Raw genomic sequence first — 27,716 nt, 5'->3', positions numbered from 1 at the left:
TAAATCTATTCATTTTTATACCAAAATATATACGCAGCAGCACTTCTAACTAGTATCTTCATCTGCGTGTATTTCTTAATTTGTATTCTCAGTCGTCGGTGCAGTAGCAGAGTGTCAGTGTGCTGATTAAATGACATTACATGTGGACCCAGAACTTTAACGAGCTGAGATTCCAGTGGTTAACCTCACATATTTACAACCAGAAGACAAAAGTCACAGCGAACTCGATCCCTGCGAGTCCCTCTGTTAAATATACACAAAGATTTTCCCTTTTTAACTGCGTCTTTTCATACGGAGTAAATATGTCATCCAACTAAACAGGATTTTCTGAGTGCATCAGTAAAACTTTCTGTTATTTTTGAATTAAAATGTTTATGATTATTTATAATCAGCTCTGAACATCAGAGAACATGCTGAGTTTCTATGCTAAGAGGCTTGTAGTGGTTAGTATCTAAATATAGGAACGTTGTCTCCATATATCAGTCTCGGGTCTGGGGTCAAAACCAGGCTGCCAGTCTGCAGCAGGCAGCCAGATAAGGGCGAGACAGCACGGCGTGAGATGACATTACTCGGAAAGATGCATTTCTTCAGCCGTGAGGTTCATCCTCATGCACTGCTTGGCTGCTAACTTTCAGAATATTTGAATTTGATGTGCATACCTGATAAATGTCTTCATGTAACACACACTACAGATCACGCACAGTGCTCCGTTTTATGTGCATGTAACTTACTTTTACCTTCTCCGTCATGATTTTAGATACAGAGCCCTGAAGCGCTTGCTGATTTCACAGCCCTGAACCTGTGTCGATTGGATTATAGACGGATGTTCACCGCTTTCTACACAGAAGGTATATTATGGCTTGTCTGTTGCCTTTCAGGAGCAATATGTAAGAAAAGATTTTGGCCATTTGTTGAATCCAAACTCCAGAAAAATGCCATGTCTTGCTAAAGCTGTTGGCTACACTGCTACACTGGTACAGGGAAATTCATGTTTTTTAATGTTTGAAACTAAAATTCTTACATATTGCTCCTTTAATGTTGCCAGGCTCACAAGTCTCTTGAAGTCAGTTTCCAGTTTGTCTTTCAGCCTGGATGGATCCATCTTCTCATGTGCAGACTGAGAACATGAGGGTTTACGTGAATGGCTTTTGTTTTTCTCTAAGATGTGACATCAGGACTGTTGTGTGTATTTTGTGTGCGTTTCCTTAAAATTACCAGCTACCGTGAGCCAACCTCAGATGTTTTTTTTCCTCTCCTGGATAATCAGTCATCAGCGACTCCTTCAGATCTTCTTTCTGAACTCATCAGGTGCAATTATCTCTAATTTGCTCGCTGAGCTCAACTTACAATTTTGTCTTTTTTAAAACAAAAGCACACACGCAGTGTTTGTTTCATCGCCCAGCTGAAAGTTGAAGCTGTAGTGCAGGACATTTTGACAGCCAATGGGACTCTCCGTCACTTGTGACGGGCTGTGGGTGGTAATTAGATGCTCTGCGTTTCTGCGTAGGAGGAACATGAAGGAGCAGTTTGTTGAGGGTGACTAGAAATCTGAGGAACAGTGTTTGGTGAAGTCATCTGTGTTTGATTGTGTTTTCTGATGCTCGGCAGCAGCGGCTCGAATAACACTCTCCAATAAGGCGTCTGATTAAACAGCTGTGTGTATTCTCTTTGGAAAAATGCACATTTTTATTCAGGAGAATTTAGCTGGAGCTGCTAACTTTCCCCAAATAACTAAAGGCTGTTTTCCATCGAAGGAGCCACAGGAGCCAAAGAGTTCAGGAACTACAAAACTTCCTCAGCCGTTAAATTAGACAAACGATGAAGTCAGTGAAAAAAGTTGTTTGACACGCTCCTCCTACAGTGTAATATGATGCAACTTCCAATCCAATATTTGTAGTAATGAAAAGAGTTGATCGATCAGAAAACAGATAAATGACAGTGGTGATAACTAAACAATCACTGGCATTACGATTTCACAACATTTAGACCTTTAGGTTTCATGATTAACACATGAATTCATGACCAAAAAACCCTTTAATGGCTTATTTAATTTTTTTCACATGGCTGTAAACATGGCGCCTGTTTTTAAAACAAAAACATAATTCCATGCAAATTTGTGTATATCTGTAGAGTTTTTGGTGGATCCTTAAGACCAAGTTCAAATATAAATCTGAGAACATTTTAATACATGAGGCCCCTCAGTGTTTGAACTAATGTATCCACCATCGTTCTCATTCTCTGGTCGGTCCAGACATGATAAACAACTTCAGGTTACACTTTAAAAATAAAGTTTGCTGAGGAAGGTTTCAGGTGACGGCTGCAATTTGGTCGCAGTTTGGTTAGGTTCAGGCACCAAAACTACTTGGTTATGTTCAGAAAAAGACTGTGGTTTGGATTAAAATAACTACAATCAACACTGACTGTTGTTCTCACACAGAAAACAAACCTCACTCTGCTGTGTGAAAGTCCTGTCCACCCTGACCTCCTCTCTATGTGTTGTTCTTTCTACTACATTTGTCTCGATTAGTCAGTCCCTCCAGGATTTTGCGGGCTGTTTTGGGGATTGTTGGGTTTTTTTTTTTTTCTCAAAAATTGCAGTGCATGTTGCAATGTTTTTAGGCATTTTCTACAATTAAATTGCGAGACCAAGTTAATATTGCAAAAAAAAGTTGTGATTTTTTGTATAATCTATTAAAAATCAAAGGTAACTTGTTCCAAACAGAAAAAGCTAATATCTATGTCAAACCTTGTGTTCTTTTCAGAGTTGACTTCATGCGACGCTACAATGATTGGTCTAATTTGGAGAAAAGTTGTGGTGATTGAAAAAAATGTCAGGGTCGTGCAGAATTCACAGGGATTGGTTGCATTTGCATGAAGTGTTGCAAATGTAGCATTTCAAGTATGTTGAAATTTAACATTTTCTCAACTCTTTTGTTTTTACAGTGTAGATCTATGATAAGTGAAAATTTTTATATAAAAAAAAGTGGTTGCTGACGACTGACATAGACAATAATGGGTGTAGTGACACACACACACACACACACACACAGCCTTCGCACAACTTGTCCTCAAATGTTCAAATAAATGCGAACTCAGAGGAAAACAAACCTACAGACTTTCATAATACCTCAACCCCAGTCTCTCTGTGTGTGTGTGTGAGTGTGTATGTGTGTGTAAGTGTGTGTGTGTGAGTGTATGTGTGTAAGTGTGTGGAGGAAACCACATTCCCACAGTGGGTGGAGGGGTGGTCGGTGGTGTGTGTGTCGGGGGGGTGTATTTGGATTCCTCTGGCGTGGCGTTGTGATCCTGACTGCAGATTCGTTTCCACCACCTCCGTGGATGAAAGGCCCACCCTGAACCCATACAGCCCTCTCACCTCCTCACCCCCCCACCCTCTACCCCCCCACACATAGAAACCTCAGCGTCCCTGTGCCGCGGCGGTCAGAGTCTCCTCACGAACATATGGATTGTGTTATGAAAATGTCTGGACTCAGACTGCGCGGATCCTCCCGCCGCTTTAATGGCTTCAGCTGTAATGAGGCATCGAGTTGCCCGGGGGAAGAAGAGATGGTTCCGCGTCTGGCGGCGTTCAATACGTTCTGTATAATGTGGACGGTTTCAGGAGAAAATGTGCAGATTTCCATCTGTGGAGCATGTGAGGCGCCTGCTCCTGCAGGACAGTGGTCAACAGAAATTAAATTTATTTGTGAAAGAACGGAAACTGATTTCTGTGACTGTTACAGTTGGAGGCCATCATCCCTTCATCATATCAGCTGTTTGAACTGTTGGTTCCTGTCACTCCCATCTTCTTTAGTTTTAAAGAACCACACAGGTAGTTTTGAGTGTTTAAATGATACATGAGATCTGCTCCTTTAAAAAGTTCTTTTCTTATGTTCAGGTCCCCCGAAATGTCTGACCCTGATTACACTGACTGTATCGTCCAAGTGTGTTTGAAAGGGAACTTTTAAGTTTTGAGATTTCCTACTGTAGCCATTTATTGAGACCCGCAACTCCGTTTTGTGAGGTAAAATTAGTATTTTTGTCAAAGGAGCGGATGGAGGACAAAAAATTGTCTAGATATACAAGCGATGTGCATCTGCACAGCTTATGATTTCTCCCTCTGCAGAAGAAAAGTATTTTTCTCAAGTCACTTTCTATATGTCCGGGGGACAGTTTAAATACTTGTAACTTCCAACAGCTCCCTGTTTTCCATCCTCGCCTCATCTTTTTTTGAGGATATATAAAGGTGCCGCCTCTCAGCTTTGTCATAATTACTCTCTCATTGTCCCTGTTGACTGCTTTGATGAGGGGAATCAGAAATGCAATAAGGATGTCAGCGCTGATTTTCACCAAATTAAAATAGGTTGAAGGCAAAACAAGTGCATGAAACTTTGGTGAAATCGAGGCGGGGCGAACATTGTTTCAAACAAGTAACATATCACTTAGCCTGTTCGCTGATGCACAGACTAGATCAGACATCTAGACTGAGAAAAACTGAAACAACGTGATGTACACTCGCTCGTTCGCATCACTTCCACTTAGTGTTACGCTGCAGACATTTCAGCCTGTTTTTTGGCTGTTGGCTGAGTCGATCCACAGGATTAATTTTTATACCTATTAGTTAGTTAGACTGCAAAATATGAAAAAAAGGGCTCAGATTTAAAATACCAGAATTACCCTTTAAATAAAGGTCACAGATCAGCTCAGTAACAGTTTTGTAAAATAATGCTTATCACTGTCCCTTTGATAAGAACAACAGATCAAAAAACACTTAATTGTGGTTGTGGACATGAATCATGCCACTAATTAATGAATTTTGGATTGGATGATTCATCCCAATGATACTGACATGTTTTTGGTCATTTGGACATTTCGCCATTGAAAGACAACCTTGTGGTCAGCTGCCAGGTGTCGGAGGAAAGGTGAGCACTGTTTCCTGTGAGTTACAGGGTTTCAGAGAGGAAGAGGCTCCGGTCCTTCCAGTCACGCTGCACTTCCTCACCGCTGACCTCCCACACAGAACAAAAGACGTGCTATCTCATCTGAAGAGTTATATAAGAAAGATTACAGTAAAGCAGAACTACAATTTCCTGTCTCTCTCTGATGTTTTTATCAGTCCATCCACAGAAGGAAATGGACATAATTTCTTTTGTCATAGTCAGTCAGCTGTGGCTCTGACCTTTGACCTCCACTGTCTGTAGTCATCAGCACACTGCAGGAGTCGCCCTTGTACACTCGCTGTGCCGCGGTTTCTTTCAAACATGTCAGTGAATTTCACGCTCCGTGTGTTTTATTCCAGGGTTGCCAGTTTTCCCCCAGCAGTCATATTATTGTTTCTGATGCCATCTTCGCCCACCAACTTAAATCTGCATTTCATGGCCTCCGGGGAGCTTCAGAGTTGTTGTAGGATCAGGATCTGAGAGCTTGACTGGAGTCAGAATCAACAGCCTGACGCCAGGCTGCTTGGACAGCGGCCATGTTGGTGTTTTCACTGGAGGAGACGACTGCGACTCTCTCACTGATGAATGGTTTCAACACTATACATGTTACAGTACTATAAAAAGACCTGGAGTCTTTGTCTTTGACAAGTTTAAACCAGGTTAAAAACTCAGATAATACACTCTGGAATTTCACTCAGCAACATCACATGTTGTAAAAGTTTTGTTGTAACAACTTTGGCACTCAACATCTGAAGGCCAGCAACATTAATGTTATTCCATCAGTTGTTTTTCTGTTTTTGATCATGTTTTAGGGCAGTGACAGTGGATATTATCACTCTGAGCTGACTGACATACTTTCTACAGATTGACGTGTTGTTGCTGCTGTGGATGTGATGGATGACGGTTACTTGTGCTGTCGAGGTTTTGCATTTTATGCTTAGTATTTTCATATTGTTGACTGTGAAGGTGCCCAGGCTGCGCCCTTTTAATGCAACATTTTGCTTTTTTCTTTTCCTGGTTATGCCTGCACACTTACTCCATGCCCCAATGCTTCAGTCACGCTCGGATCTTCATCAGGTCAGAGTTTAAACAACGGGAACTCCACCCATATTTATAGATCAACGCCTCAACAGGCTACGACAGCCGGTGTTGTTAACCGTTCAAACCTAAATTACACAAATAAATTGCATCTTCTCACACATGAAAAATCTATGACCTACACACAAATATATTTTATCATGGATACAGAAGGGAAACCCTTTAAATCATATTCAGACCTAAGATATCAATTTGTCAGATGACATTACAGCTAGAAAAAAAACTCTTGGGTTAATATAACCAGTAATTTAACAAATATGTCTGTCAGGGTCAAGAACAGCTTTTTATAAAGTCATGTGAGGTTTGAAGGTTAACCACAGCCGCTGTCATACAGCTTGGCAGCCTGTTGAGGCACATGATCCATAAATATGGGTGGAGTTTCCATTGTTTAAATATTCTGCGATCGAAACACTGTCAGTTTAACTGTTTGTGTGCAGGCGTTACTTTTTTCTTTGAAACGGTTTCTGATAACTTTGCACCCTGTTGTGCGTAAAACCCCTCATTATATCACACGTGTTGAAGACGTCTGAGAAATGCCCTTGTGTCCCCGCCACTGTTGTGACGCCCCTGTGAGTGAATCCGTATGAATTTGGTGACTTTTCCTGTAGCGTCACCATGAGGTTTATATTTGTGGTTGGTCCTGAAATATTTCAACAGTGCTGTGTCGCCTCATAGAGCAGCTAGCCTCCTCGTTTTTCTCTTGTTTTTCTCTTGTTTTGGGAATGTTGTATTTTCACACAGTTTTTTGTCTCCATTCAGACGATTTTCAAAATGGATGATAGCATTATTTACCACAGTTTTTGTCCTCTGAGAACAGCTCATATGGTTTTGGTTGTAAACTCTGAAAATAAAACTGGGGACAAACTGGCTGCTGACTGTGTGCAGGACTCAATATTTTACTCATACACCCAACTTTCACACTCAAATCTCAACTTGTACACAAGAAAACAGACAAATGCAAAAAGAAAATGACGTCCTTAGTTTTTTTCTCTCCTTCTGATTCAGCTGTATGAGATTACATAACAGTGACAGCTCTCCTTCTGGTATACATGCTTTAATTTTGAAATGGGGAAATTATGTTTCCAGAGGGTTAGTCATCAGTGTAACCCTCTTTGCTTAAAGAGAGACGGAAGTCGAGCTGGTTTAGATGTTTTTTTTCCATCTGAGGCGGTTTTGGAGGTGAGACATCTTATCCATCTCGATTGTGTTTAGACCTCGTGAATCGTTTGTGTACGAAGGTCGTAAATGTTTGGCTGTTTTCCCTCCCAGCCTGTAATCTGCAGCAGCAGCAGAAGGAGCTGACGGAGAGGCGGCAGACAGGTGATGAAGAGCTGATAAACAGCCAATCAGAGCTGCAGTCTGAAGCTGCTCGCAGTTTAAATCAGCTGACTTTAAGATTCTGGGTCAGTTTTGTTTGATTTCAGTCAGAGACAGCTGCAGATACTCAAGCAACAAATGTGGATTAAACCGCTGCTGAAAACAGTCCAAGACAAATGCACTAATTCTTCATAATTGAGTGAAGTTTGCTAAAAAGACTTTAAGTTTTTTAGAGATGTATTAGGATGTTGTTCTGTAGTTTAGATTTTCACACAGACAGAGGAAGTAAAGTGTGTGTCCTACAGTTCAGTATGATAAAATAAAATCCCAGCACACTGCAGAGCTCTCCTCTGCCGTGCTGCTGACCGCGCTGCAGCCGCTGTGCAGCATCACCTGCCCTGCACGCTCCGCGCTCCTTCTTGCCTTGAATTGAGGGTTTATTTTGATCAAACCAGTGATGATTGTTGGAACAGTGGCAAAACATGAAGTTTTTTTTATCTTGTTTCTGAGTTTGAATGAAGCTCACAACGATGATATTAAAATTACAGTTTTGAAAATTGAACCTGGTTAGTTTTAACTTGACACACCAGAGGGTTTGTAACACAGATTCATCTACTGTCTATGGAAACTGTTTGGAAAAGGGCAGGTACTTTCAAAAAGATCACTTGCCAGGTGATTGGATGAACCGTCTGTGGCATCTAACACGGGCTAACTTCAACCAATCAGACAAATTAATCAAAATGAAGCCAGAAAAAGATTGAAAACATCTTTTCCATCAATAAAAGCCTTCAGTGTTATTCTTTGTCCTTCTTTCAGTGAAGAAATACTCGTTGGGTCTTATATAACTGATGCTATCACTGTATCTATGTTAGCCTCCGTGGACATTGATTGGGTTGCACCATCTCTGTTGCTGACACACACCGATAGCTTGGAGCCTGGTAAGATGGATTCTCACACACAACTGTTTCTATCTAACCAAAAAAGGTATCTTACTCTTTGGTGAAGGTCTCAACTGAGAATCTCAGTCAACTGATGATTCAAATCTTCAGCTTTCAGTAGAAACCCCAGACATTACAGATTTCAGCATTTATTTCAGTGATCGGTTGTGTATTATACTGGTGCCTATGGCTTGCGAGCTCAAGCAATAGGATGCTGATGACGATTTACTTAACGGCCACTTGTGTCATTAATAATGAGGGTTTTCTGAAAGTTACACGCACAATCTTTAAGGAGTTTTAATATGCAACCACAGTGTCTGTTAAAGGTCGTGTCCTGTAACTCTCAGATGACTGATTTGATTTTCTTTGAGTGAAGTTTTCCACTGACACACTGTCACGGTCAGTTTGAGAGAAAAGTCACGGCGAGTCTCTGCCAGCTTCACTGCAGATGATCTGAACATTCGGAGTGACTGCTGACACTGAACTAAAGCTGATTATGGTAATTAGATAAAGTACAGGAGCTAACTGATGTCTGCGGGTTGTAAAATTACAGGTGTTTGGTTTCTGTAAACTGTATTTAAGACATATTGAATGATGAACCTCAACAGTTTATTTTACAAAGTGGATATAGGATACAGTGTTTGAGAGAGGGAACTCTTTACATGTGGTTGTATAAAAACAGATGAAGGGAAAAAGCTGTCTTTAAAAGTCATACTATTTTCTGATCCAACTTCCATTGACAACATGACTTTCTCACATTCTCAGGTTTGTGTTTAGAGGATGAAGAGGAAGGAGACCCCGACGTGAAACTGAGGACGGTGAGTTGCAGATTCTGAAGCTGTTTATTTCCTCAGTTGTCAATCATTATAATCCGATAATAACACCAACAGAGTCGAGCCGTCAGAGTTATTCAGCGGAGTCAGCTTCAGCCCTGTCAAAGTCACCTTTTTACTCAAGATGAGATTTGAAGGCTGTGAAATCTGGTTCATTGTCCACAGAGGATGATCTGAATGACTGGTGATCCTCTGACTTTTTATATAGCACCAACAAACATAAGCTTGTTGAAATTTCATGACTTACCTACCGTATGTGTAGGTTGTAGCAGTTGTAAATGACCTCAGTACCATATTCCTTGTTGCCAAACTGGCCTCCATTTGTCCCGGTCCAGCCGTGTTCACTGGTGGCCCTTTTCCATACACAGAGCTGGCCTGGCTCGACACGGTTTGAATGGACAATGAATATGAAACGGTAAAATACTGCACACTACTCGCTCATCCAGTTTCAGCTCCACCTGATCTCCACTTCTTTTGTAAATTTGGATTTTCTCGCTTCAGACAAAGATGGTGGAAGCAGGTGGAAAAACTAAACTCCAGGCTTCAAAATGTCAACTGTATTACCACGCAATGGTGAAGTAACTTTCAAAAACAGAATGTGAAATATGATCAATTCTTTTATTATTCATCTGCGTCTGTTGCTTTTCATAGAAAAGAACTGAAACCAATGACTGCCTGGAAAGAAAGAGATCTAAAAACTGGAGGCCAAAGATGTTAGGAGGGAGGGGTGAGATGTGGGTGTGATTATTTGTCATTATTTCAAAAATAACAAAGCCAGGAGTGACTGAATGTTGGTCCAGAGTGGACCTGACAGTTTCCACTCGGGGTGGAGTGTTTGGTCACAGCATCTTCTGAGGAGCCGAAAAAACCCACAAAAAAGTAGTTTAATTGTGCTTTTGCTGGACAAACTCTCATGTTTTCAGCCAGCATAAAATGTTCTGAGTCACTCTGTTTCATGTGCCTGGCAACTCATATTCATGTCCAAAACATGTTTAATGAACAAGTTCATCAGAAGGTGAGCCATCAACAAATTTCATTTATTTAATTTAATTTACTGGAACTTTTGAGTCAGTCTGTTCAAACAGATGTCTAAAATGTGTCATGCAAAGTTATGTCAACTCAATACTGTCATTTCACAGCATTAATTCTGTCACTACAACTTAACCTCTGTGCTTTATTTTTTTTTTTTAACAGACTGGAAAAGTGGGCTTTGGACTGGAAGGTTGCTGGTTTGATCTCGGGAGCAGAAGAATAAATCTGAGTGAGTAAAGCTGCATAGCTGTGACCATCTTCATGACATGACCTCTGTGCAGGATCAGTGTGCAGCCAAAAGTGTTTGAGCACACAGACTGTATGGACACATCAGTCCATGTACTTCTGTCCTGTCCATTTTGGGCAGGACTTGCCCCTCCCTCTGAGGTGCCCCCATGCATGGCTTCAAACCTCCAAACTGCTCCAGTGAGCAGCAGATCAGATTGTGGTTGAACTGGACAGCTTCCAGGCAGGATGTTTGTGTTTGTCTTCCAGCGGATGCTCAAGGTTCTCTGGTGGGACTCAAGAGCCCTGATGTGTCTATTAAAGTTGAATCATTCTATCTTTATCTCTCCTGATTCAGATTTCCACATCCCAACTCAAAGTACCTGCCAATACAGAGCACAGATCTGATACTAGTGTTCTCAGATCAGAGATGGTGTGGCACTGTGTCATATGGTTGGGTACCATTCATTTGAACAGATACTGCTGCGAGTAACAGTACCTGAGTGTAAGTACAAGGGGGGCAAAATTCCTACATTTCTGAATTTCAACAACAATTTATTTTTTAATGTGGATCAGTCAAATCTGGCAGATAACTGATCCAAGTAGCTCCATTGGTAGAGTGTGCGCCCCATGAATTGAAGCTATCAGTCCTCTACAGTGGCTGCCGGTTTGACTCCCACCTGTGACCCTTTGGTTGGTGTCGTCCTCACACCCTTTCCTGCTGCTCATTGGCTGTCCTGTCAAAATAAAGGCAAAATTCCTGAGAAAATAACTTTTAAAACCGTCAGTATCGAAGCTAATGACAATCAGGTGCGTCTACAGTGTCAGCTGAAGGTGGTCTGGGTCTCTGCTTCATACAGTAGAGTGAGAAGAGCAGTTTGGTCCTGACCAAAGACTGCCAATAAAGATGGACGACACTTTGTCCCACTGAACAAAAATTTGGCCAAAATGTCCCAGATACGAGTGCTGCCAACTTGCATTTGGAGCCAGAATCTGCACAGTGGTGATCAGGTGGTGGTGCCGCAGTATTGAGTTCCTGCCCATACAATTATGAGTTCAGCTCAGCTGTCAACCATGGCATGCAGTTTCTGTGCAGCTTCCTGAAGTCTTACTGTACTATGAGGTTGCCAGGTTTGGTACCATAGTGCCAATATAGGGACCAAATCCCAAACTTGTGCTCACCAACTTTATCTGGCAATCAGCTGGAAATGTCCAGAGCTGCTGCACAGAAATATTAGGCGGATGGATACACTGGTGTTTGTGCCGAAATAATCCATTCATCCATTCATCCATCTATTCCATTTTCTCCCACTTATCCAGGTTCAGGTTGTGATGGCAGCAGAATCAGCAGAGTATTTCAGAAGTCTCCCTCCCCAACAATTCTTTCCACTTCCTCCTGGGGGATCTCAAAGCGTTCCTAGGCCAGATGGGATATGTAATCCCACCACCCTGGGGTCTCCTCCCAGTTGGACATGCCCAGTAAGCCTCCATAAGGGAGGCGCCCAGGAGGCATCTTAATCAGACGTTCGAACCACCTCAGCCAGCACCTTTCAAAATGAAGGAGCGGCGGTTCTACTCCGAGCTCTGCACCTTATCTCTAATGCTTTTGTCTGTGTTCAGATTAATCAAGATACAACATATTAAATCGTGAGCAGTAACAGTTTTAGTGGGTGCATTTTTAAACTTTGAAGGTTAGCAGTTGTCCCTGCTTCCAGTTTCCACAGTATATTAAACTATGCTAACCACATCCTCACTCCAGCTGTGGACTTAACATCATTAACTCTCACAAAGCAACTAAGATAGTGTATTTCCCAAAATGCTGAACTACTCTTTTAAATCTATTAATTTGTGGGAACTCATGTTGTAAAACTAAAAGGGCACTTGGAGAGATAATGAAAGTGAAAAATAATTAATATATCTGCACCAAACTGAAAAGTTTCTGCTTTGGCCCATGTTACATCCTTCCACTAACTTTCATGACTGTCGGGCCAGTAGTTTTTCTATAATCCTGCTGAGAAACAAACAAACAAACCAAACCAAAAACCTGTGGTCAGGAATTACAAAACTTAGTGATTTCTCAAACCTTTTCCTCCCAACACCTACTGGCTTCAGTAATAACTCCATAAATATAAAGACAAACAAAAATAACCATAAAAGATAGATAAACATAGATCGCATGGCCTTCGGCGTCATGCAGCCCTCTGATCCTCCAGCAGCAGCAGATTAGTGCTGAAACTCTAAAGCTTCTGTTAAAGTGGAGCTGGTAAAGACTTTAATTTATAATCAGCTGACTTCAACACTTTCTGTAATCCTCAGTTTACTCTGTTTTGACAGTTTACTCTGTTTTGACAGCTCTTCTTTCAAAATAAGCTTCTCCTCCTTCCCCTCATCCCCGAAAACAGTGTCGACACCCGGCCGTCCCTCCCTTTCCCGTGGGACAAACGGGGGCTATTGTTAAACTGTTAGGTCATGTGACCCGTCCCGCCGCAGATCGCTTATGACTCATTTGACTGACGACTCCATCTTCACCAAACTACAGATTCACTCAGCAGGCTGATGAGGTGCTGGCTGTGATGTGAGCTTCATTACAGTCATTATCCCCAATTAAACAAATGACTGAGACTGTAAACCGTCTGAACTGTCTTTGTTGATTTACTGACTGTTTTATGAGGTTTTTATAGAAAACTAATGTTTATTTTGTGCTCCTGTCAGAGAAGATGAACTCCAGCTCACGTTCATACAAAGTGATTAGTTTGGTTTCCAACACACTAAAATGCAATTTTCCGGTTCCTACGTAAAAATGTTAAACTGTACTTTTAACTTTACAATGCATTTTCCCCAATTTTAGGAAATTATTAAAGAAGGCATGTCAGACATTTTTTAAATTTTGCAGGAGTTGATCCTGGATGACAGACCTGCAGACTATTTTGTTGTATTTAAAGTGGTAATTATTCAAACGATCTCTTTTATGTAAGCTGTGAAAACACAGACGCATAATTAAGACAGTTTTATAGGAACACTCAATCAAAAGCAGTTACTTTGGATTCTCATGCACAGTTTCACAGCAGAACACAGATCTCAAAACATCCATAGAAACAATTTGCTTCTGTGCTGTTCCTTCCAGTTTTCACTAGAATAAAACAGAGACAGTGTTTTTAGTCGTTTAATCAAAAATATGTCTCATCTTTGCTGCTGCTGCCAGTCTTGTCTTTCTACATTTTGCAGAATTTTTGTTTACCCTCATTCAGTGAGAGAAAAAGAGAACACACTGGGAAAACACCGCCCAGCATCACTTGATGGACTTTTTTAATGTCAGTGGCATTTTCCACGGGTATAGACAAATCCAGCAACCGCTTTGTGTTCTCCGCCATCTTGCGGCGCAGCCTTTACTGTGTTGGTACGTCATGTCCAACACTCTTGGTGTCTGCTGGTTGGGTCTTAGACGGAATCCCAGATTTACAAGACTCTCACAAGATTTTTCATAGTTTCGGTCAAAATGTTCACTCTCGAGAGATCTTGCAGGTCCGGGGTTCCCTTCTAGACACGTGTCTGCAGTTGTCTGTTGACAGGACTGTTGGATAATTGGACTGATGACATCAGTAACTGATGAAGGTACCCTTTAGGATGGCGATATTAATGTTCTTCAGATGTTATACAGTAACTGACATGTTGACATGGGTGCTGAAATGAAAAGCAAGACGTTCTGTGACACACACTTGTGGGAACCCAATCAAAACTTCTTCCTGTACATCTGTACTATATTTAAGGGCAGATTTTCACTTTTTGCACCTGTGAGTAAAGGCTGACAGAGTTACAGTTCCTTTGAAACAAATGTGTGAGGAGCTTGAGGATGACTGATGAACAGAACAGGTTTGAAAAGTGTCTCATGATGTTTTAATTCTTTTTATGTTTTGATGTTCTATTCTTTTTATTTTTCAAAAATAAACTTTTGAGAATTTCTGAGAATGCTGGAGGGATGTCTGATACTCAATGTATTATTTTTTGAAGAAATATTCCTTTAATTAACAGATATTTAAGTCACCAACAAGAAACACTTTAGATGAAGTGAAACTCAACTACTGAGAACCAACTATTTTTTGATCTTTGTTGAGAGAAGTTGGAGGTGTTCCCATTCATTTCAATGCAGTTTTCTTGGAGCAGCATCTAGTGGACATTAGAGGAACTGCAGCTGAGCACACTTTATGTCAGGCTAACACTCAGGCGTAGCTGCTTATTCTACCGGCCGGTCTGTTGTCTTCCCTACAGCTGTGGTCCTAAAATGAAGTCTTGATGTCTACAGTATGAGACACTTGATAATCAGACAGAGTCCCAGGAACATGATGATGCACAGACAGGAGAAATGGAGGGACAGGAGGAGCAGGATATCTCCCAGCAGGCTGTTCTCCCTGGGGTGAGGCGGAGGGATGGCGGGCTGAAGCGGCGGAGGAGGAGGACGGGGTGGAGCTTGGGGCATCTCACAGTAAACGCCCGTCCAGCCCTGGTAGCACTGGCAGGTGAACTTGTGCTTCATGTCCAGGATGTCGTGGTTGTTGAGGTGGCCGCTGACGTGGAAGCGAGGGCCCCTGGGCGTCGGGTTGCGGTGGATGTGGAAGAAACGCGGGTTCAGGTGCAGGTAGGCGCCTGAGTCCAGGCTCTTGCGGACACACCTGCCGTTCTTCTTGCAAAGCGCTTTGCTGCACAGTTTGGCGGCCGAGGTGACATTGATGACGTAATGTCCCAGCGGACCGTCGATGTACTTCTTCACTGTCAGGCAGTTCCTCTGGAGGAGGCAGGGGACAAAAGATACTGTTGTTAGTCTGTGAAACTAAAGGATCTTACTTCTAGTTTTTCACATTTTAATTCAATAACTTAATCATCTCTGCTGAGTATTTTCCACACCATACCATCAGTTTTTAGATTAATTATTTGGTTCTCACACAGTTTAGAGATAATGTGCTAAAATATGCTTAAAGATATCATTAAACAATAACCTAAATTCTGATATTTTAGCAACCATGCAACCATGACTGGCTCCTTGTCCTGAATGACGCTTTTTGTAACGTAACCTGTAACCCCACAGAGAGTTAGCTAAAGATATCCTAACTCATAGCTTAGTGCCAATCCATTTCTTACATTTTTGGTGCCATGCCATTACTCTGACTGCCCATTATTCTGAGATTCTAATAGTCTGAAGATGTCCTGTTGGATTGAACGCCCATCTGTCTGACAGCATATTATCCTGAAAACACACCCATTGCCCAGAAGGCCCCCATGTTCCAAAAATACACACTCTTCCTCAACCATAACCCACTGGGCACGTTGTATCTGTGCCATGGTTTTGATCTGTCCTGCACAGCTTCATGCCCCAGCAGCAGCGTTTCAGGTATGGAGCGTTCTGCCTGCCTGATAATGTTGACTTGCTTAGATTTTGTTGATTACCTTCATTTTTGTGCTTGAACCTAAGTAGGCTACAAAGTTAAATAGTTTCTTTTTTGTCTGTTTTAAGGATGAAAGGGATTAATTGCTGATCAGTTAATGGGTTTATAAGAATTGATAAACCAGGCAGAATTTAATTGGTCTACTATTAAAAAAAGATCTGAAATATAACAGATTATTTTTATGAGCGTGCTTCTGTGTGTGTTTTTGAGCTGCCCATATTTAACAATTTGGGTGGTGGGGTCATGCAGCAACTGAGCTAAAGCTCTCCTGGTTTTACTCTGACACTGGACATTTGTCTGCAACAGTAAAATTGCTGAAAATGTTGTTTGATGTCAGCCAGAAAGAAACCCCCACTGATTCAGCACTGTGAAATGTACCTTTGTTTTCAGAGTTGGCCTTTTAACTCTTCAACTCAAAGTTCTAGCTTCTCCAAACAGATCTTGGTCTGGTTGTGTCCATCTTGGTTTTTGCTTCCTAATTTTTTTTTAGCTCACCCAGTGCTACAGAGACCTCCATTCAGTCTTTATAGCCACTGGCAGCTTTAGCATGTCCAGCTGGGCTCAGTGATCGTCTTATCTCCGTGTCTGTTTTTATGTTGTCATGCTCACAGCTCTGACTTAGTTTTTGATCCACCTACATCTAAAGACTCGGGTGTCGAGGGCACGCACAAACTGCCCTAAAGCTCTTATGATTTTATTATGACACTGCAAATTTGTCTGTAACAGTAAACTTGCTTGAAATGTTGTTTGGTATAGACTGGAAGGACAGCCTATTAAGGGCAAAACCCTCACCGATTCGTCATCATGGACAGTGTTTTTTTGGAGCAATGGACCTTTGTTTTCAGGATAATGGACTGTCGGACAAATGCGCTTTTGTGCTATATTGGGACATTTTTCAGATTTTTGGGGTTTTAGAACAGTGGGTTGTCAGAACAATGGGCAGTCCAGACATATTTGCAATTGTGCTTTTAGTTTAGGAAAGGTAAATAAAATACATCCTTTGCTAGAGAACCACACACATCACTTTGGTGGGTTAGGAACTCAAAATAGTGGGAATCTGTTGAAATAAGGGAGGGATTGCTGACCTTTTCCAGGACTTGGCAGTGATAAGAAAAATGTTTCAAGAGTTTGATGACTGGCCATGGAAATCTTCAACTCAAGTGACACTAAGCTCATTTCAATTGTGTCATCTGACATAAATTTCTCTCCCGTGACGACTACATGACAGATTTACAGCTGAGCGTTGTAAACAGGATGTAAAAGAATCCACAGCCACCAACAAAAATCCAGACCACTTTCACACATAAGTCAGATGCTTTGTGTCCCGGTTTTGGTCAGAAAAAAAAGCACTATTTTTGGAAACTTTAGATTCTGGAGGAGAGAATAATAATGTGTGTTCATACTTTTTTTTTGTTTTATGCACCATGACTGCCTGTGATTTATTGTTCCCTGATGCTCTGTGGCTTGTTTTATATAAGGTATGCTATAATGTAGGGGTAAATCTATAACATAATAATCACTTGGTTTGAGGCTGCTCCTTTGATCTGATTTTAACTGAATTTAAAGCTTTTGGGGGGATGAGGAGTGTCTCTTTATTGAATTTGGTATTCAGACTTTTAAAACCTTTGTAGTGCTTGTTGCCAAAGAAACACCACTTAAATCAGTTCTCACACATTTGAACGGTAATTTTTACATAAAATTTTTACCATTACCTGTGATCGAGCGTACTCTGATGATCCCCAGAGGACGACGCCTGACGCTCCCAAGGCGGCGCTCTCCCCGATGGTGTGAACCAGGTCGCTCTGAAACAGAGGGACACAGGCATTTTTAATTTTTTTTTAGCCTTAATCCAACTATTACAGTCCAGTTATCTCAATGTTTATGAGACATTCAGCAATCCAAAGTCACTGACTTCACTCCTTCTGTTCTGGATTTTTATAAAAGGTTTTGTGATGAGAAACATACTCAGCTCAAAAATACATACCATCATTCTAACATCATACTGTTTCTCAGTTCCCCATTGAGATCAAAATCAAAATTACATAGTTTTCCCCTTGCCCGTAGTCTATTTGTCCATCTAGATTTTTTTGTTGTGAGTTGCAGAATTTTGGAGATTTTGGCCGGAGAGATGTCAGCCTTCTCTCCAGTATAATGGGACTTTTGTAATTGGAAAGTAGTTCCAGTAGATTCTACTGCAGTAAGAAAGTAGTTCCTACATGAAACTGCTCATAACTAGGAGTGCAGATTGTTTTGGCTTTTAAGTTTGTAGATGTGTATGTAGGTGTTTTTTGATGCCTTGGAAAAAGGTGGACGTTTCTACGGCAAATATCTCCAAAACTCTGCAACCCACACCAAAAGATCAAGATGGATAAATAGAACAACAGACAAGGGGGAAATAAGCATTCTGAGTTTGGGGTGCACTGTCCCTTTAAGATGTCCGGTGGGCACATGGTGTAAGGTGACTTGTTAAAAAGAGATAAAAACTGAAAACTAACCTCTGATAGAACCACAAAGGTGTAGGCGTAGAAAGGTCTGGAGTAGACAAACACAGGCAATGTGAAGTCTGTTCGGGCAATGGACGCAATCCGCATGGCTTCCTTGACTCGATAGTGGACGAACTTGACTGTGTTGGAGGAGGACTTGAGCTCATAGTCCAGGTAGATGGACGGGTAGAGTGCCGTGCTCTCCTTCCAGAGCCACATCAGATGGTCGTTGCGTACGTGCTCAACGTTGGGGCATTCGCCAGTGTACCGTTGCGGGTGCTGCTTATACCCATAATTGTAGCAGTCTGGGAACAGGTAAAATCCCCACAGCCCATCCGGTCTGCGACCTTCAGCCAGGGCCAGGGTCAGGTTCATGAAGGCCAGTCCGGCCCTCTCGAAACTTTCCTTTGCTTCCTTTTCGACTTTGCTCTCTGGCCAGTTCGGGTGGAGTTTCCGGATCTGTTCCTTGGACTTGTTGCGGTAGATGTCCTTAGAGCCCCAGTTTCTGACCCACTGAGGCCTCCAGTTCTCCCAGTCGATGACACCCAGGCCTCGAAAGTCCTTGTGTGGGATTAGCTTATCGATGTCGGCCCGGGCCTTGCTCAGGTGTTTGGAGATGCTCTGGTTCTGCGGCAGTCCACCGTTGATAGGCACTCCGGAGTTGGAGTAGTATGGGTAGTATCCCAAGTGGCTGTGGTAGAATATGGTGACATTTGGTCCACTTAAGGTTTCGTTGAGGTTTGCTACGATGTCGAAAACGCTGAGGTCCAGGTCCACCTTGAATCGGAGGCGGCAGGACTCAGTAGGAGCGTTCCACACTACAACAAAAGGCCGATGAGGGATCAGAGGTGCCCGGGTCGCCTTCATCTGGTCGCCCCAAACTTGGACCTCTACTCCAATGCCAACCCACAAGGCCAGTGCCAGGAGACGGAGCTCCATCAGCGCCATGGCCCCTGGTCCCTCATGAAACAATTAGTGGTCCTACAAAGGCAGGAGGAGAGAATTGACATGTTTGGAGAGAAAATAAACATATTATGAGCTTCAGTGAGCAGAGATAATCAGGTAGGACAAATGAGTGATGATCACTGAAGTGAACGCTCCAAATTCCACAACACAACAAAACACAAAGCTCCCCTGTTCTGAGACGGAGCAGGACTGTGGAGAAAAGGTTCAAATCCCAAAGCAGCAGAGACAATGTGGACAGAGAGCTCAATCGGGAAATACTCTGTCCTCTTCCTTAGTTTTCATCACTTAACACCCAATAAAACTAACCAGTAACTCGGAGACTCTGTTTTTTTCCTGTCATGATTTTAACACACAGCTGTTAAGACTTTATGGGACAAATGTGCACTTCTCAGCTGTTCTGGTAGTGAAGAAACTTGGAATGTGGATGCTATCAGAGGTAGGACCAAGTCATTTTGCATTTTGCAAATCCCAAATCCCAAATCAAGTCCCAGGTCCTGAAGTTATACAGAACAAGCTATAATACACTCTTCACCAAATGTAATGCCACATCCTCAACTTAGCAGTCTTAAACCATTCCAAAATGTCTAATGAAGTTGGAAGTTGTTGTACCTCCATCTAATTTTTGCAAATAGTTTTTTGTTGACCATCACATAGTTTTTAGATTTGAACAAAAGGAGGTGACACACTAACAACAGGATCCATGTGTTTTTGAATAGTTTCACAATGAAGAATTTCTTTCTCAATTTCTTAACAGAGAAATCTTTAATATATTTACAGTAATAAATCCTAAAAAAAACCATAATATGTCATCAGAGATCAGGGAAACATTAATTTGAAATACTCAGTTCTCTGACAGCAATTCTTCAGCCATGGTACTGCCCTTTGAAATGTATATTCCCAACCAGAATGACTGATTTTGTTTGCTAATTTTGTCAGTTAGAGTTCAAATTAATTCAGAATGTAGAGTAACTGTCTATTTGTGAGTCATAAGAAATCATCAATAATCTTGTGGAAGGAGTAGATTTTTCTAACTGTTAAACTGAGCAAAATGTTAATGGAGGAGGACTTGTCCTCACTTGTTATTGTCAGTTTACGATGTTGCACACGTCTTTAGCTCCTGCAGTACTCCTGCAGCCTGTCTGAGCTTCCCTGAGTCTGGGAAGGAGGGGATTGAGGGGAAACAACTCACTTTAACCATAGATTGTAATTTAAAAAGGATTTCAGCCAATTTAATATACAGTCTATGGCTCCAAGTCGCTATGTGGTCTGCTGTAATGATTTTTGCGTGTGCAGTTGCTACATATTGCTCCTATAATTTCATAAATGAAATTTGTACATTTATTTGCTACAACTACAAAGCTTACAAAACATTCAGTATGTACTCAAACACATTGTTTAGTCTCTTTGCTTCTCTCCCTTTCTTTTCTTCTCTGCCATTCTTCTGAAGTTGTTCCCTCCAGCTCTATGTAAGAGCCCCACACACCATCCCCTTCTAATTGCTCTTGGCGCCCCCTCATATGCAAGTAATTCATATTTCAGTTTTTCCAAAGTCGGGGGGGAAAAGACATTGTGACCCAGCTCTTGGGAAACATGGTAACTGAGGCTGCGTCCAAGGACGCAACGGAAAATCTCCCATCATTCTCTTTGCGGGATTGTAACCAGAGCAGGGAGCAGGAAACCGCCGGTGGGCTGAGGCTTCTCCGATCATTTCAACTTTTCATTCATCTTCGGAGGCGCTGGCCTGGTGCTGATGTCCTCTGATGACTTTAATGGCACGAGAACTTTATGATCGCAGTAATCTTGGATGTGGATCAGTGAGTGGAGAGTTGGAGGAGAAGATGATGGAAGAGAGAGGATTCAGAGTTACAGTCACTAATAAATTGTCAAAATGCTTCCTTCACAACATTTTAAGAAGGCCGTAATTTATCAAAAAGTTTCCTCATGTCCAGCTCAGCTTAGGAAAGCTCTTCTTCAGGCTGTTTGCAGTTTCATAATCCTCCTGGCTAGATGGTTTTTCTGATGATGCTAATTCCAAGACAAACAGAATGCGGTGAAGCCACTCAGGCTGTTCTCCAAACCACGAAAGGCCCAGAACCTCTGGAAACATCGCTACTCCAGACCACAAGAAAGACCCCCCAAACACAAAGTCTGAGTGCAAACTGACATAGGAGACTCAGTTTGATGCGTTGTCTCAGACAGACACCACGAAACGGTAAAAAAGCAGCTGAGCTCAACTAATTGGATCCAGATGAGGACAGGGTGAACTGTCAGTGTGAGCTAACCCTCGTGACTTTTAGCCATTCTGCTGGCACGACTCTCAGGATGGCAATGTTGGTGCACCACTGAAATATCTCAACAATTATGACCACTGGATGCATTTCCATGAAACTTGGTTCAGGCATTCATGGTCTTTAGAGGATAACTTTAGTGATCTATTTCCTTTCTATCCAGCGCCATCATCAGTTCAAAATTTTGTTCATTACTTTGGTTTGTGACTGAATACCAGCGCAAACTCAAACTTGGTAACTACTGCTTAGACCAGCATTGAAAGTCCACCTTCCGTCATGGTTTAAACAATATAAAATGCTCTGCAAGAAGTAATAAATTGTGTCTGATATAATTTTTTTGGTAAAGTAAGTTCAAATACCTTGTTAAAACTGCGCCATCCCCTCAATTAATTGGATTGTTTCTGTCATGTTCCCAGGGTGTGTGACTCCATTTTTTGAGACTGCCCTTGCTCACAAGAAATGCTCAGACATGGAGTTTACTGCTTATTTTGCTCCTGATAATGTGATTTTCACTGGAGGGGGGAATTTAAAACTATGAAATCAACTCATTCAAATGTAATCGAGGCATTCACTAACAGATAAAAACTAAAGCTGTTAGAGTTCTACCTTGTTTAACTGACATAAACTCACACTGTTGATCAGTGACATCTCCACAGTACTAACCCTTGACAGAAGCCATACCATTGTTGTGATGACTCAATATACACACTCTCCTTGCAACAGCACACTAACCTTGTTTCATTGTTGTAGATGAATATGTGTAACAAGCACATTCAAAATGGATTGCAATGCCATTGCAATGATGTGTATTGATTGTGATGGTGTGCATTCACTGCAATGGTGCTCCATGGTACTCAGAAATGGAAAAATCCCAACTTTTTCAGCTCCACAAGACTTCATTGTTTCTGTTCACATCATCCAGTTGAAAGGTCAGGCAAACTTGAGATGGAAGAGCAGCTAATTACACTCATTCAGGGACACCTGGAGCTGCACAGCCCATCAAGTTCTTCCTATTTTGACATCAAAATAAGGAACAATGCCTGGAGACATAACAGCTCAAAACTGCTGAGCCTGATTTGCTGTTTTTTGTTATGTTACTAGTTGTAATGGCAGACGGCTGATCTAGCTAGCGTATTATCTTGCTCACCTGAACGAGCAGCCTCTCTCATGTCCTGTGGAACTGACTGCTTAGTAAAAGCAGATGTGACAGTAGCATAAACTCCCAAGCACCTTGGATAAAAAGGTTAAAATGGCATGGCTGGTGTTTACCGCACATCTTTAGACACAACATCAGAATAACTGCAGAGAAAGTGTGTATTTTGGATGTGATGGCATTTGTCTGTCTGGACATTTTTCAGACTATTAGACTGTTATAACAATGAGTTATAAGAGAACCAAGAGCCAGAGAGTCCAAACTGGATGAAGCTGTTGAAGCTTATTAGCTGTGCTGCACCACTTTATTTAACCTCAAATGAGACACGAGTCAAATACATCCTGAACTGAGCTAATGAGGTTTCTGACACAAGCTACTCTCATGCTAAGACTAGGCAGTCACGTAGCTTTCTGGCCTTCTTTCTATGTGTCTTTACTGTCCTGTTTACTTCCCAGGATCATAGATAATTTCTTTCAGCAGAGTTAATAAAGAGGGAAATGCTCTCCACACTATCGAGCTTGCGTTAGCTGGATTTTATCTGTGTTGTTTTGGCAGCGATGTGTGCAGATGTGGTGATGTCGTATTTGTGGGTCTCAGGCTGGTCTGGATGGGTCTGTGTGTTTGATTCCTGACCAGCTTGTACAGTGTAATCTGGAAAATATGAAGCGAGCCTTGAATTAGCAGTTAATGATCCAATGTTAATGTCCAACAACCAGAGACAGAGTGACTGTCGTACAGCAACACCACACATCATGGACTGTGTGTGTGTGTTGGGGGGCTTTGAAAACCACAGAAAGTCTGAGTCAGACTGTTGATTTGACTTCCAACATGTCCATAGATTATGTGTTTGTGCAGTTACAAATGTGTCTACAAGACCAGTCTGTGTGTTTGTGTAATTAAGGCCTGATTGAACAGATTGTTCTTCAGACTTCAGAGGTCTTCATTGACCTGATCTAAAACAGACCTGTGAAAAAAATAAACCCGATCTGAACCCAGAGACAGTCAGAACTGGTTTGAGGATAATGAGACCTGATCCAAACTGCGGTGGAGCTGAACCGACCCAAACAGAGAGAACAGCAACACTGGCATGATGCTCCACCACTTAATGAGTGTCCGCGGTGGAAAACAGCAGCAGGACATGTCATTTTTCTGCACTTTACAGTTTATAGACTCAGTCTGCCCCAGGAAAAAACATATTTCTCTGATGATGATGATGATGACTGTGATCAGATCTATTTTGGTATTAGGTTTATTGACACAAACCTGAGACTTGCATCGATTCAACAGGACCTGATCAGACTGAATACGACTAGATCCTGTCCAGACTTGTGTCCCCTTTGAGGTCTCTGCAGATCTTTGAACTTTAGCGCAGAATATAAACACTGGCTAAGAACCTGAGGAGGCATTACATTTGGGTTTTATTCATGAGTGTGTAGTGGGACAGCCATGCACAGAGTGTCTGAGCCGGACAGATCAGCATCGCAAAAGAGAAATACTAGTTACTGGATGTAAGTCCAGTTCTATAGGTATGTGCGTAGCCCTTTCTTCAGCTATAGTAATAAGGAAAAGTAATTCACATATCGCCGCATGCATTTTACTCTGCAAATTAGTAATCCAATAAAAACAGGTCCATGACCCACTGTGGGTCATGACCTAAGTTTTTAAAAAGCTGCACTAGAGGTTTTCCAGAAAGTGGTTATCTGTGTGCATTTGCACAGATATTAACACACCAAAACATCTTCGCTTGATGATTACAAAATATAAGTTGTGTGCATGCAAAAAGAGGGAAGAGGGAATTTCACAATATAATTACACATCCAACAGATCAAGATGTCTGTAGGAATTTAGTTTAGACTTCACAATAAATTGAATTCCTGTAGAGCCACCCTCAGGACATTTTTAGCTCCAGTATTGGTTTTAAATGAATAGTTCACTGCAAAATTAAACTTTGCAGAATCTCCCAAACGCTGGAAGTGAATGGTGACCAGTTTTCAAACATAAAGTCTCCTAAAGCCCCAACATGCCAAGATGACTTGAAAGACGTCATTTACACCATGATTTTAGCCTGAATCTTCACTGTAGATCTTTACATTCACGCGTGTATGCCGTCTGAATATGTGTGGTGTGACTGTGTGTGTGCAAGTGAGTGACATGCTTTGGATTACACCAGACGAGCAGTATGGAGGCATTAACATTCACTGACAGTATTTGGGAGATTCTGTCTTCCTGTGAAACTCCAGCAGTGTTTTGTGGACTATCAAACTAAACCCGACCTTCAATCAGCTTGAGGGGGACTAGATAATGACTGAATTTTGATTTTTGGTTGAACTGTCCCTTTAAAAATAGCTGAAAACTTCCAACACAGTCATGACATTGTTATGTAAATTATGTAGATTTGCATACACAGACTGGATTTTTCCTTTCTTTTTTGTGACACTCAGCACGACTTTCAAACTAATGTCGAACCATAATTCTCATTCCGTGCTCAAGTTGGCAGTAATAAATATGCAACATCTGGTTACACTTTGAAAATAAAGCAATTTGGTTGGGTTTCTGCACAAAAGACTTTGGTTAGGTTTGGGAAACAACTTGGGTTTAAACAGCTATTCCAACATTGACTATTAGTCTCACGCAGGAACCAAACCCCAGTCTCCTGTGGAAGAGTCCTGTGTTTGACCCACCGATCTGCTCCAAAAGCATGAAGTGTGAGAGTTTGTATCACTCATGAGCATCTACAGTACAAACACAAAATGTAGTTTCAGTTTCAGCTCAGTTTAGGTGTCAGTTTGCTTCAAACAAAGTGGATCATCGGCACGTCAAACAAACTATAATACATTTGAAGCCTACCGAGGCCTTTATCCTCCATCACTCTCACACTCTGATTAGATCTGGTTCATTTCCAGGTTTTAGTGGAGTCTTGATTATGTTCATGTGTGGTTTTTCAGGCTGCGGTCTCACTGCTGCAGTTTCCAGATGTGATTTTATGGTTTTATTAACACCAGCGCTCAGACATTTCACTACTGCTGCAGCAGCGAAGAGCTGACTTTTACATTTCACTTTCACAGTTCAGTCATTAAGCCCGTCTGTCCACCCATCTGTCCAAACTACTTTTATTTTGACAAATGTAGGGGGCAGTTTTAGCTGCACTTGCATTAGTGTTGCATTTGTCAGGCTGAGTATATGAATCTGGGAAGTTATGTTAGAACAAATCCATACTGTATGATGTGAGCATGACAGGAGGCTCAAAGGTTGATTGGTTTGATTGATAGCTGTCTCAGTTGATCAAACTAGCAATATGGAGAGAATCAAACTCCAGAAACCACACTGACCCTTCCCCCTGTATCTCTGAGCTGAAGTTTGCATGATATTTGATATTTGATGGTGTTTTTACAAGTTTCAAGCAGCCAGTTACAAGCAGAAACATGTATTTGTGATTATTTTAATTAATTTTGCATTTAATTCATTGTTTTTCATCAATAACCTGGTCTTTCATCAAATATAACTCCCCTTGAACTTCACATAGACATCACCAGTGTTACCAGAACATCATGCAAATCCTCCAATAAAAGATTATATAACCAAGAAATGGCAGGAATAAAAATTTAAAAGCGACCATGGAAAAACTGACTTGAGTATTTTTTAGCGAATAGATATTTAAAGACCTACAGGGCCTGTGATAATAATTGTGACCAAATCTGCCATTCATGGTTTGATTTAAAAAATCAACACAAAGAAATAAAAACAGTTTTATGATAAAGATTACATACCTTCCTGTCCGTGCTGACTGTGCTGAGGATCAGGGCCTCCTGTTCGATGATTATCTTGTCTCTTTTGTTTTAAACCACAGATACAGCAATTGTCCATCCGATAAACTGCTGAATTGTCTCTGTGTCTCTGTCCCCCTCTGTCAGGTCGCTGGTTGTTCTCGGGGCAGAGATGCCCCACTATTGTTGGTTTGGCCCCTCCTCATCTGTGCCCGCCAGGACCCTCATTTACTGGATCAAAACAGCAGATAAAGTCCTGAACAGTAAACAGACTGAAGCACATTTTAAGGTCTAAAGATCAAGTGTGTACCACATTACCTGAGGACTTGATATGATTTACAAAAACAAAAATTAATGAAGGACAAAGTTAAAAACACACCATCTTTCAGAAACTAAAATTTGAGCTTAAAATAACTGCAGTAAATTGCTTCACACACTGTCTGTGGTGGACTTTCAGAGCAACACACATGTTCCCCGGGCGAAACTTCCAGAACAGAGTCAGCCAGATCCTAATGATTCAGTACATTGAAAAGAGCTGCTTTCCCCATCACTAGTCAATAAGATTCATCTTCTGGGAACTACAAATGTCTGTACGAAATGTTGTGTGACTCAAAAACAAAACTAATTTTAAGGTTTTCCTTGAGATCCCTCTAGTGCACACTACACAACCCCAGAATCTCTGGACCAGACACCCAAAAAGAGTCTCTCAAAATGCTTAATTTATCAGATTTATTTTAAATATTTGAACTAAATTTGCATTTGATTTACCCAGGAAAAAAGGTCTGGAAGAAAAAGTAAAAATGCTGTTACTCTTCTCCTTCATAGCAATCACATTAAAACAACCACAACAACCAATATTTTTCATTTGTTCAATATATCTGCCTCTCAACTTCCTAAATTCCCAGAAATACTGAAGGACATGACGCCAGCGTCTGTGGTGCTGGTAGCTCTGGCCTTGACACCCAACACTGGGAAAGGTGTTGTTTTCCAGTCAAGTTTTCCAGCTAAGAAAACATCGTTATTATACTGAGTGTCAGTAAAGCCTCACCTCTGCATCAGCACTGTAGAAATGTCCAGAATCATCAGTTCACGGCTGCACAAACAGACACCAAAGTTGACTTTGTATCACACTTCCTGACAGCTGTCACGCAATATCAAGTGAAATCTGACTGAGGAGTAGCTTACATAAACTGTAGATATAATCAAAGCACATTCTTTCAAGTCAAGACCCTCCTGTAGAA

The 27,716-nt window shown here is 41.5% G+C and overlaps 1 protein-coding gene across 1 annotated transcript; it reads right to left on the bottom strand.

Moving 5' to 3' along the window:
- Window positions 1-14,400: 14,400 nt before the first annotated feature.
- hyal6 (hyaluronoglucosaminidase 6) lies at window positions 14,401-27,063 on the bottom strand. The gene is made up of 4 exons (XM_084733660.1): window positions 26,479-27,063; window positions 18,317-19,285; window positions 17,534-17,623; window positions 14,401-15,163 (listed from the first exon to the last, which is right to left on the bottom strand). The coding sequence occupies exons 2-4, from the start codon at window positions 19,250-19,252 to the stop codon at window positions 14,678-14,680; spliced, it is 1,512 nt and encodes a 503-aa protein (XP_084589786.1). The 5' UTR covers window positions 19,253-19,285; window positions 26,479-27,063; the 3' UTR covers window positions 14,401-14,677.
- Window positions 27,064-27,716: the final 653 nt, after the last annotated feature.

The sequence above is a fragment of the Lutjanus erythropterus genome, chromosome 13, assembly GCF_056507025.1.
Source record: "Lutjanus erythropterus isolate fLutEry1 chromosome 13, fLutEry1.hap2, whole genome shotgun sequence".
In the NCBI taxonomy this organism is placed as follows: Eukaryota; Metazoa; Chordata; class Actinopteri; order Lutjaniformes; family Lutjanidae; genus Lutjanus; species Lutjanus erythropterus.
Note: the sequence above shows the minus strand (reverse complement) of the source record. Positions and strands in the feature narration are given on the sequence as shown.

What these genes read in the sequence shown, in the direction of transcription:
- hyal6 (XM_084733660.1), bottom strand. Translation starts at nt 19,252, where the DNA reads ATGGCGCTGATGGAGCTCCGTCTCCTGGCACTGGCCTTGTGGGTTGGC. An exon ending in CCTTTGTGGTTCTATCAGAG is followed by an intron (nt 17,624 to 18,316) that starts GTTAGTTTTCAG and finishes CCTCTGTTTCAG; the next exon opens with AGCGACCTGGTTCACACCAT. An exon ending in CAGAGTACGCTCGATCACAG is followed by an intron (nt 15,164 to 17,533) that starts GTAATGGTAAAA and finishes TGCCTCCTCCAG; the next exon opens with AGGAACTGCCTGACAGTGAA.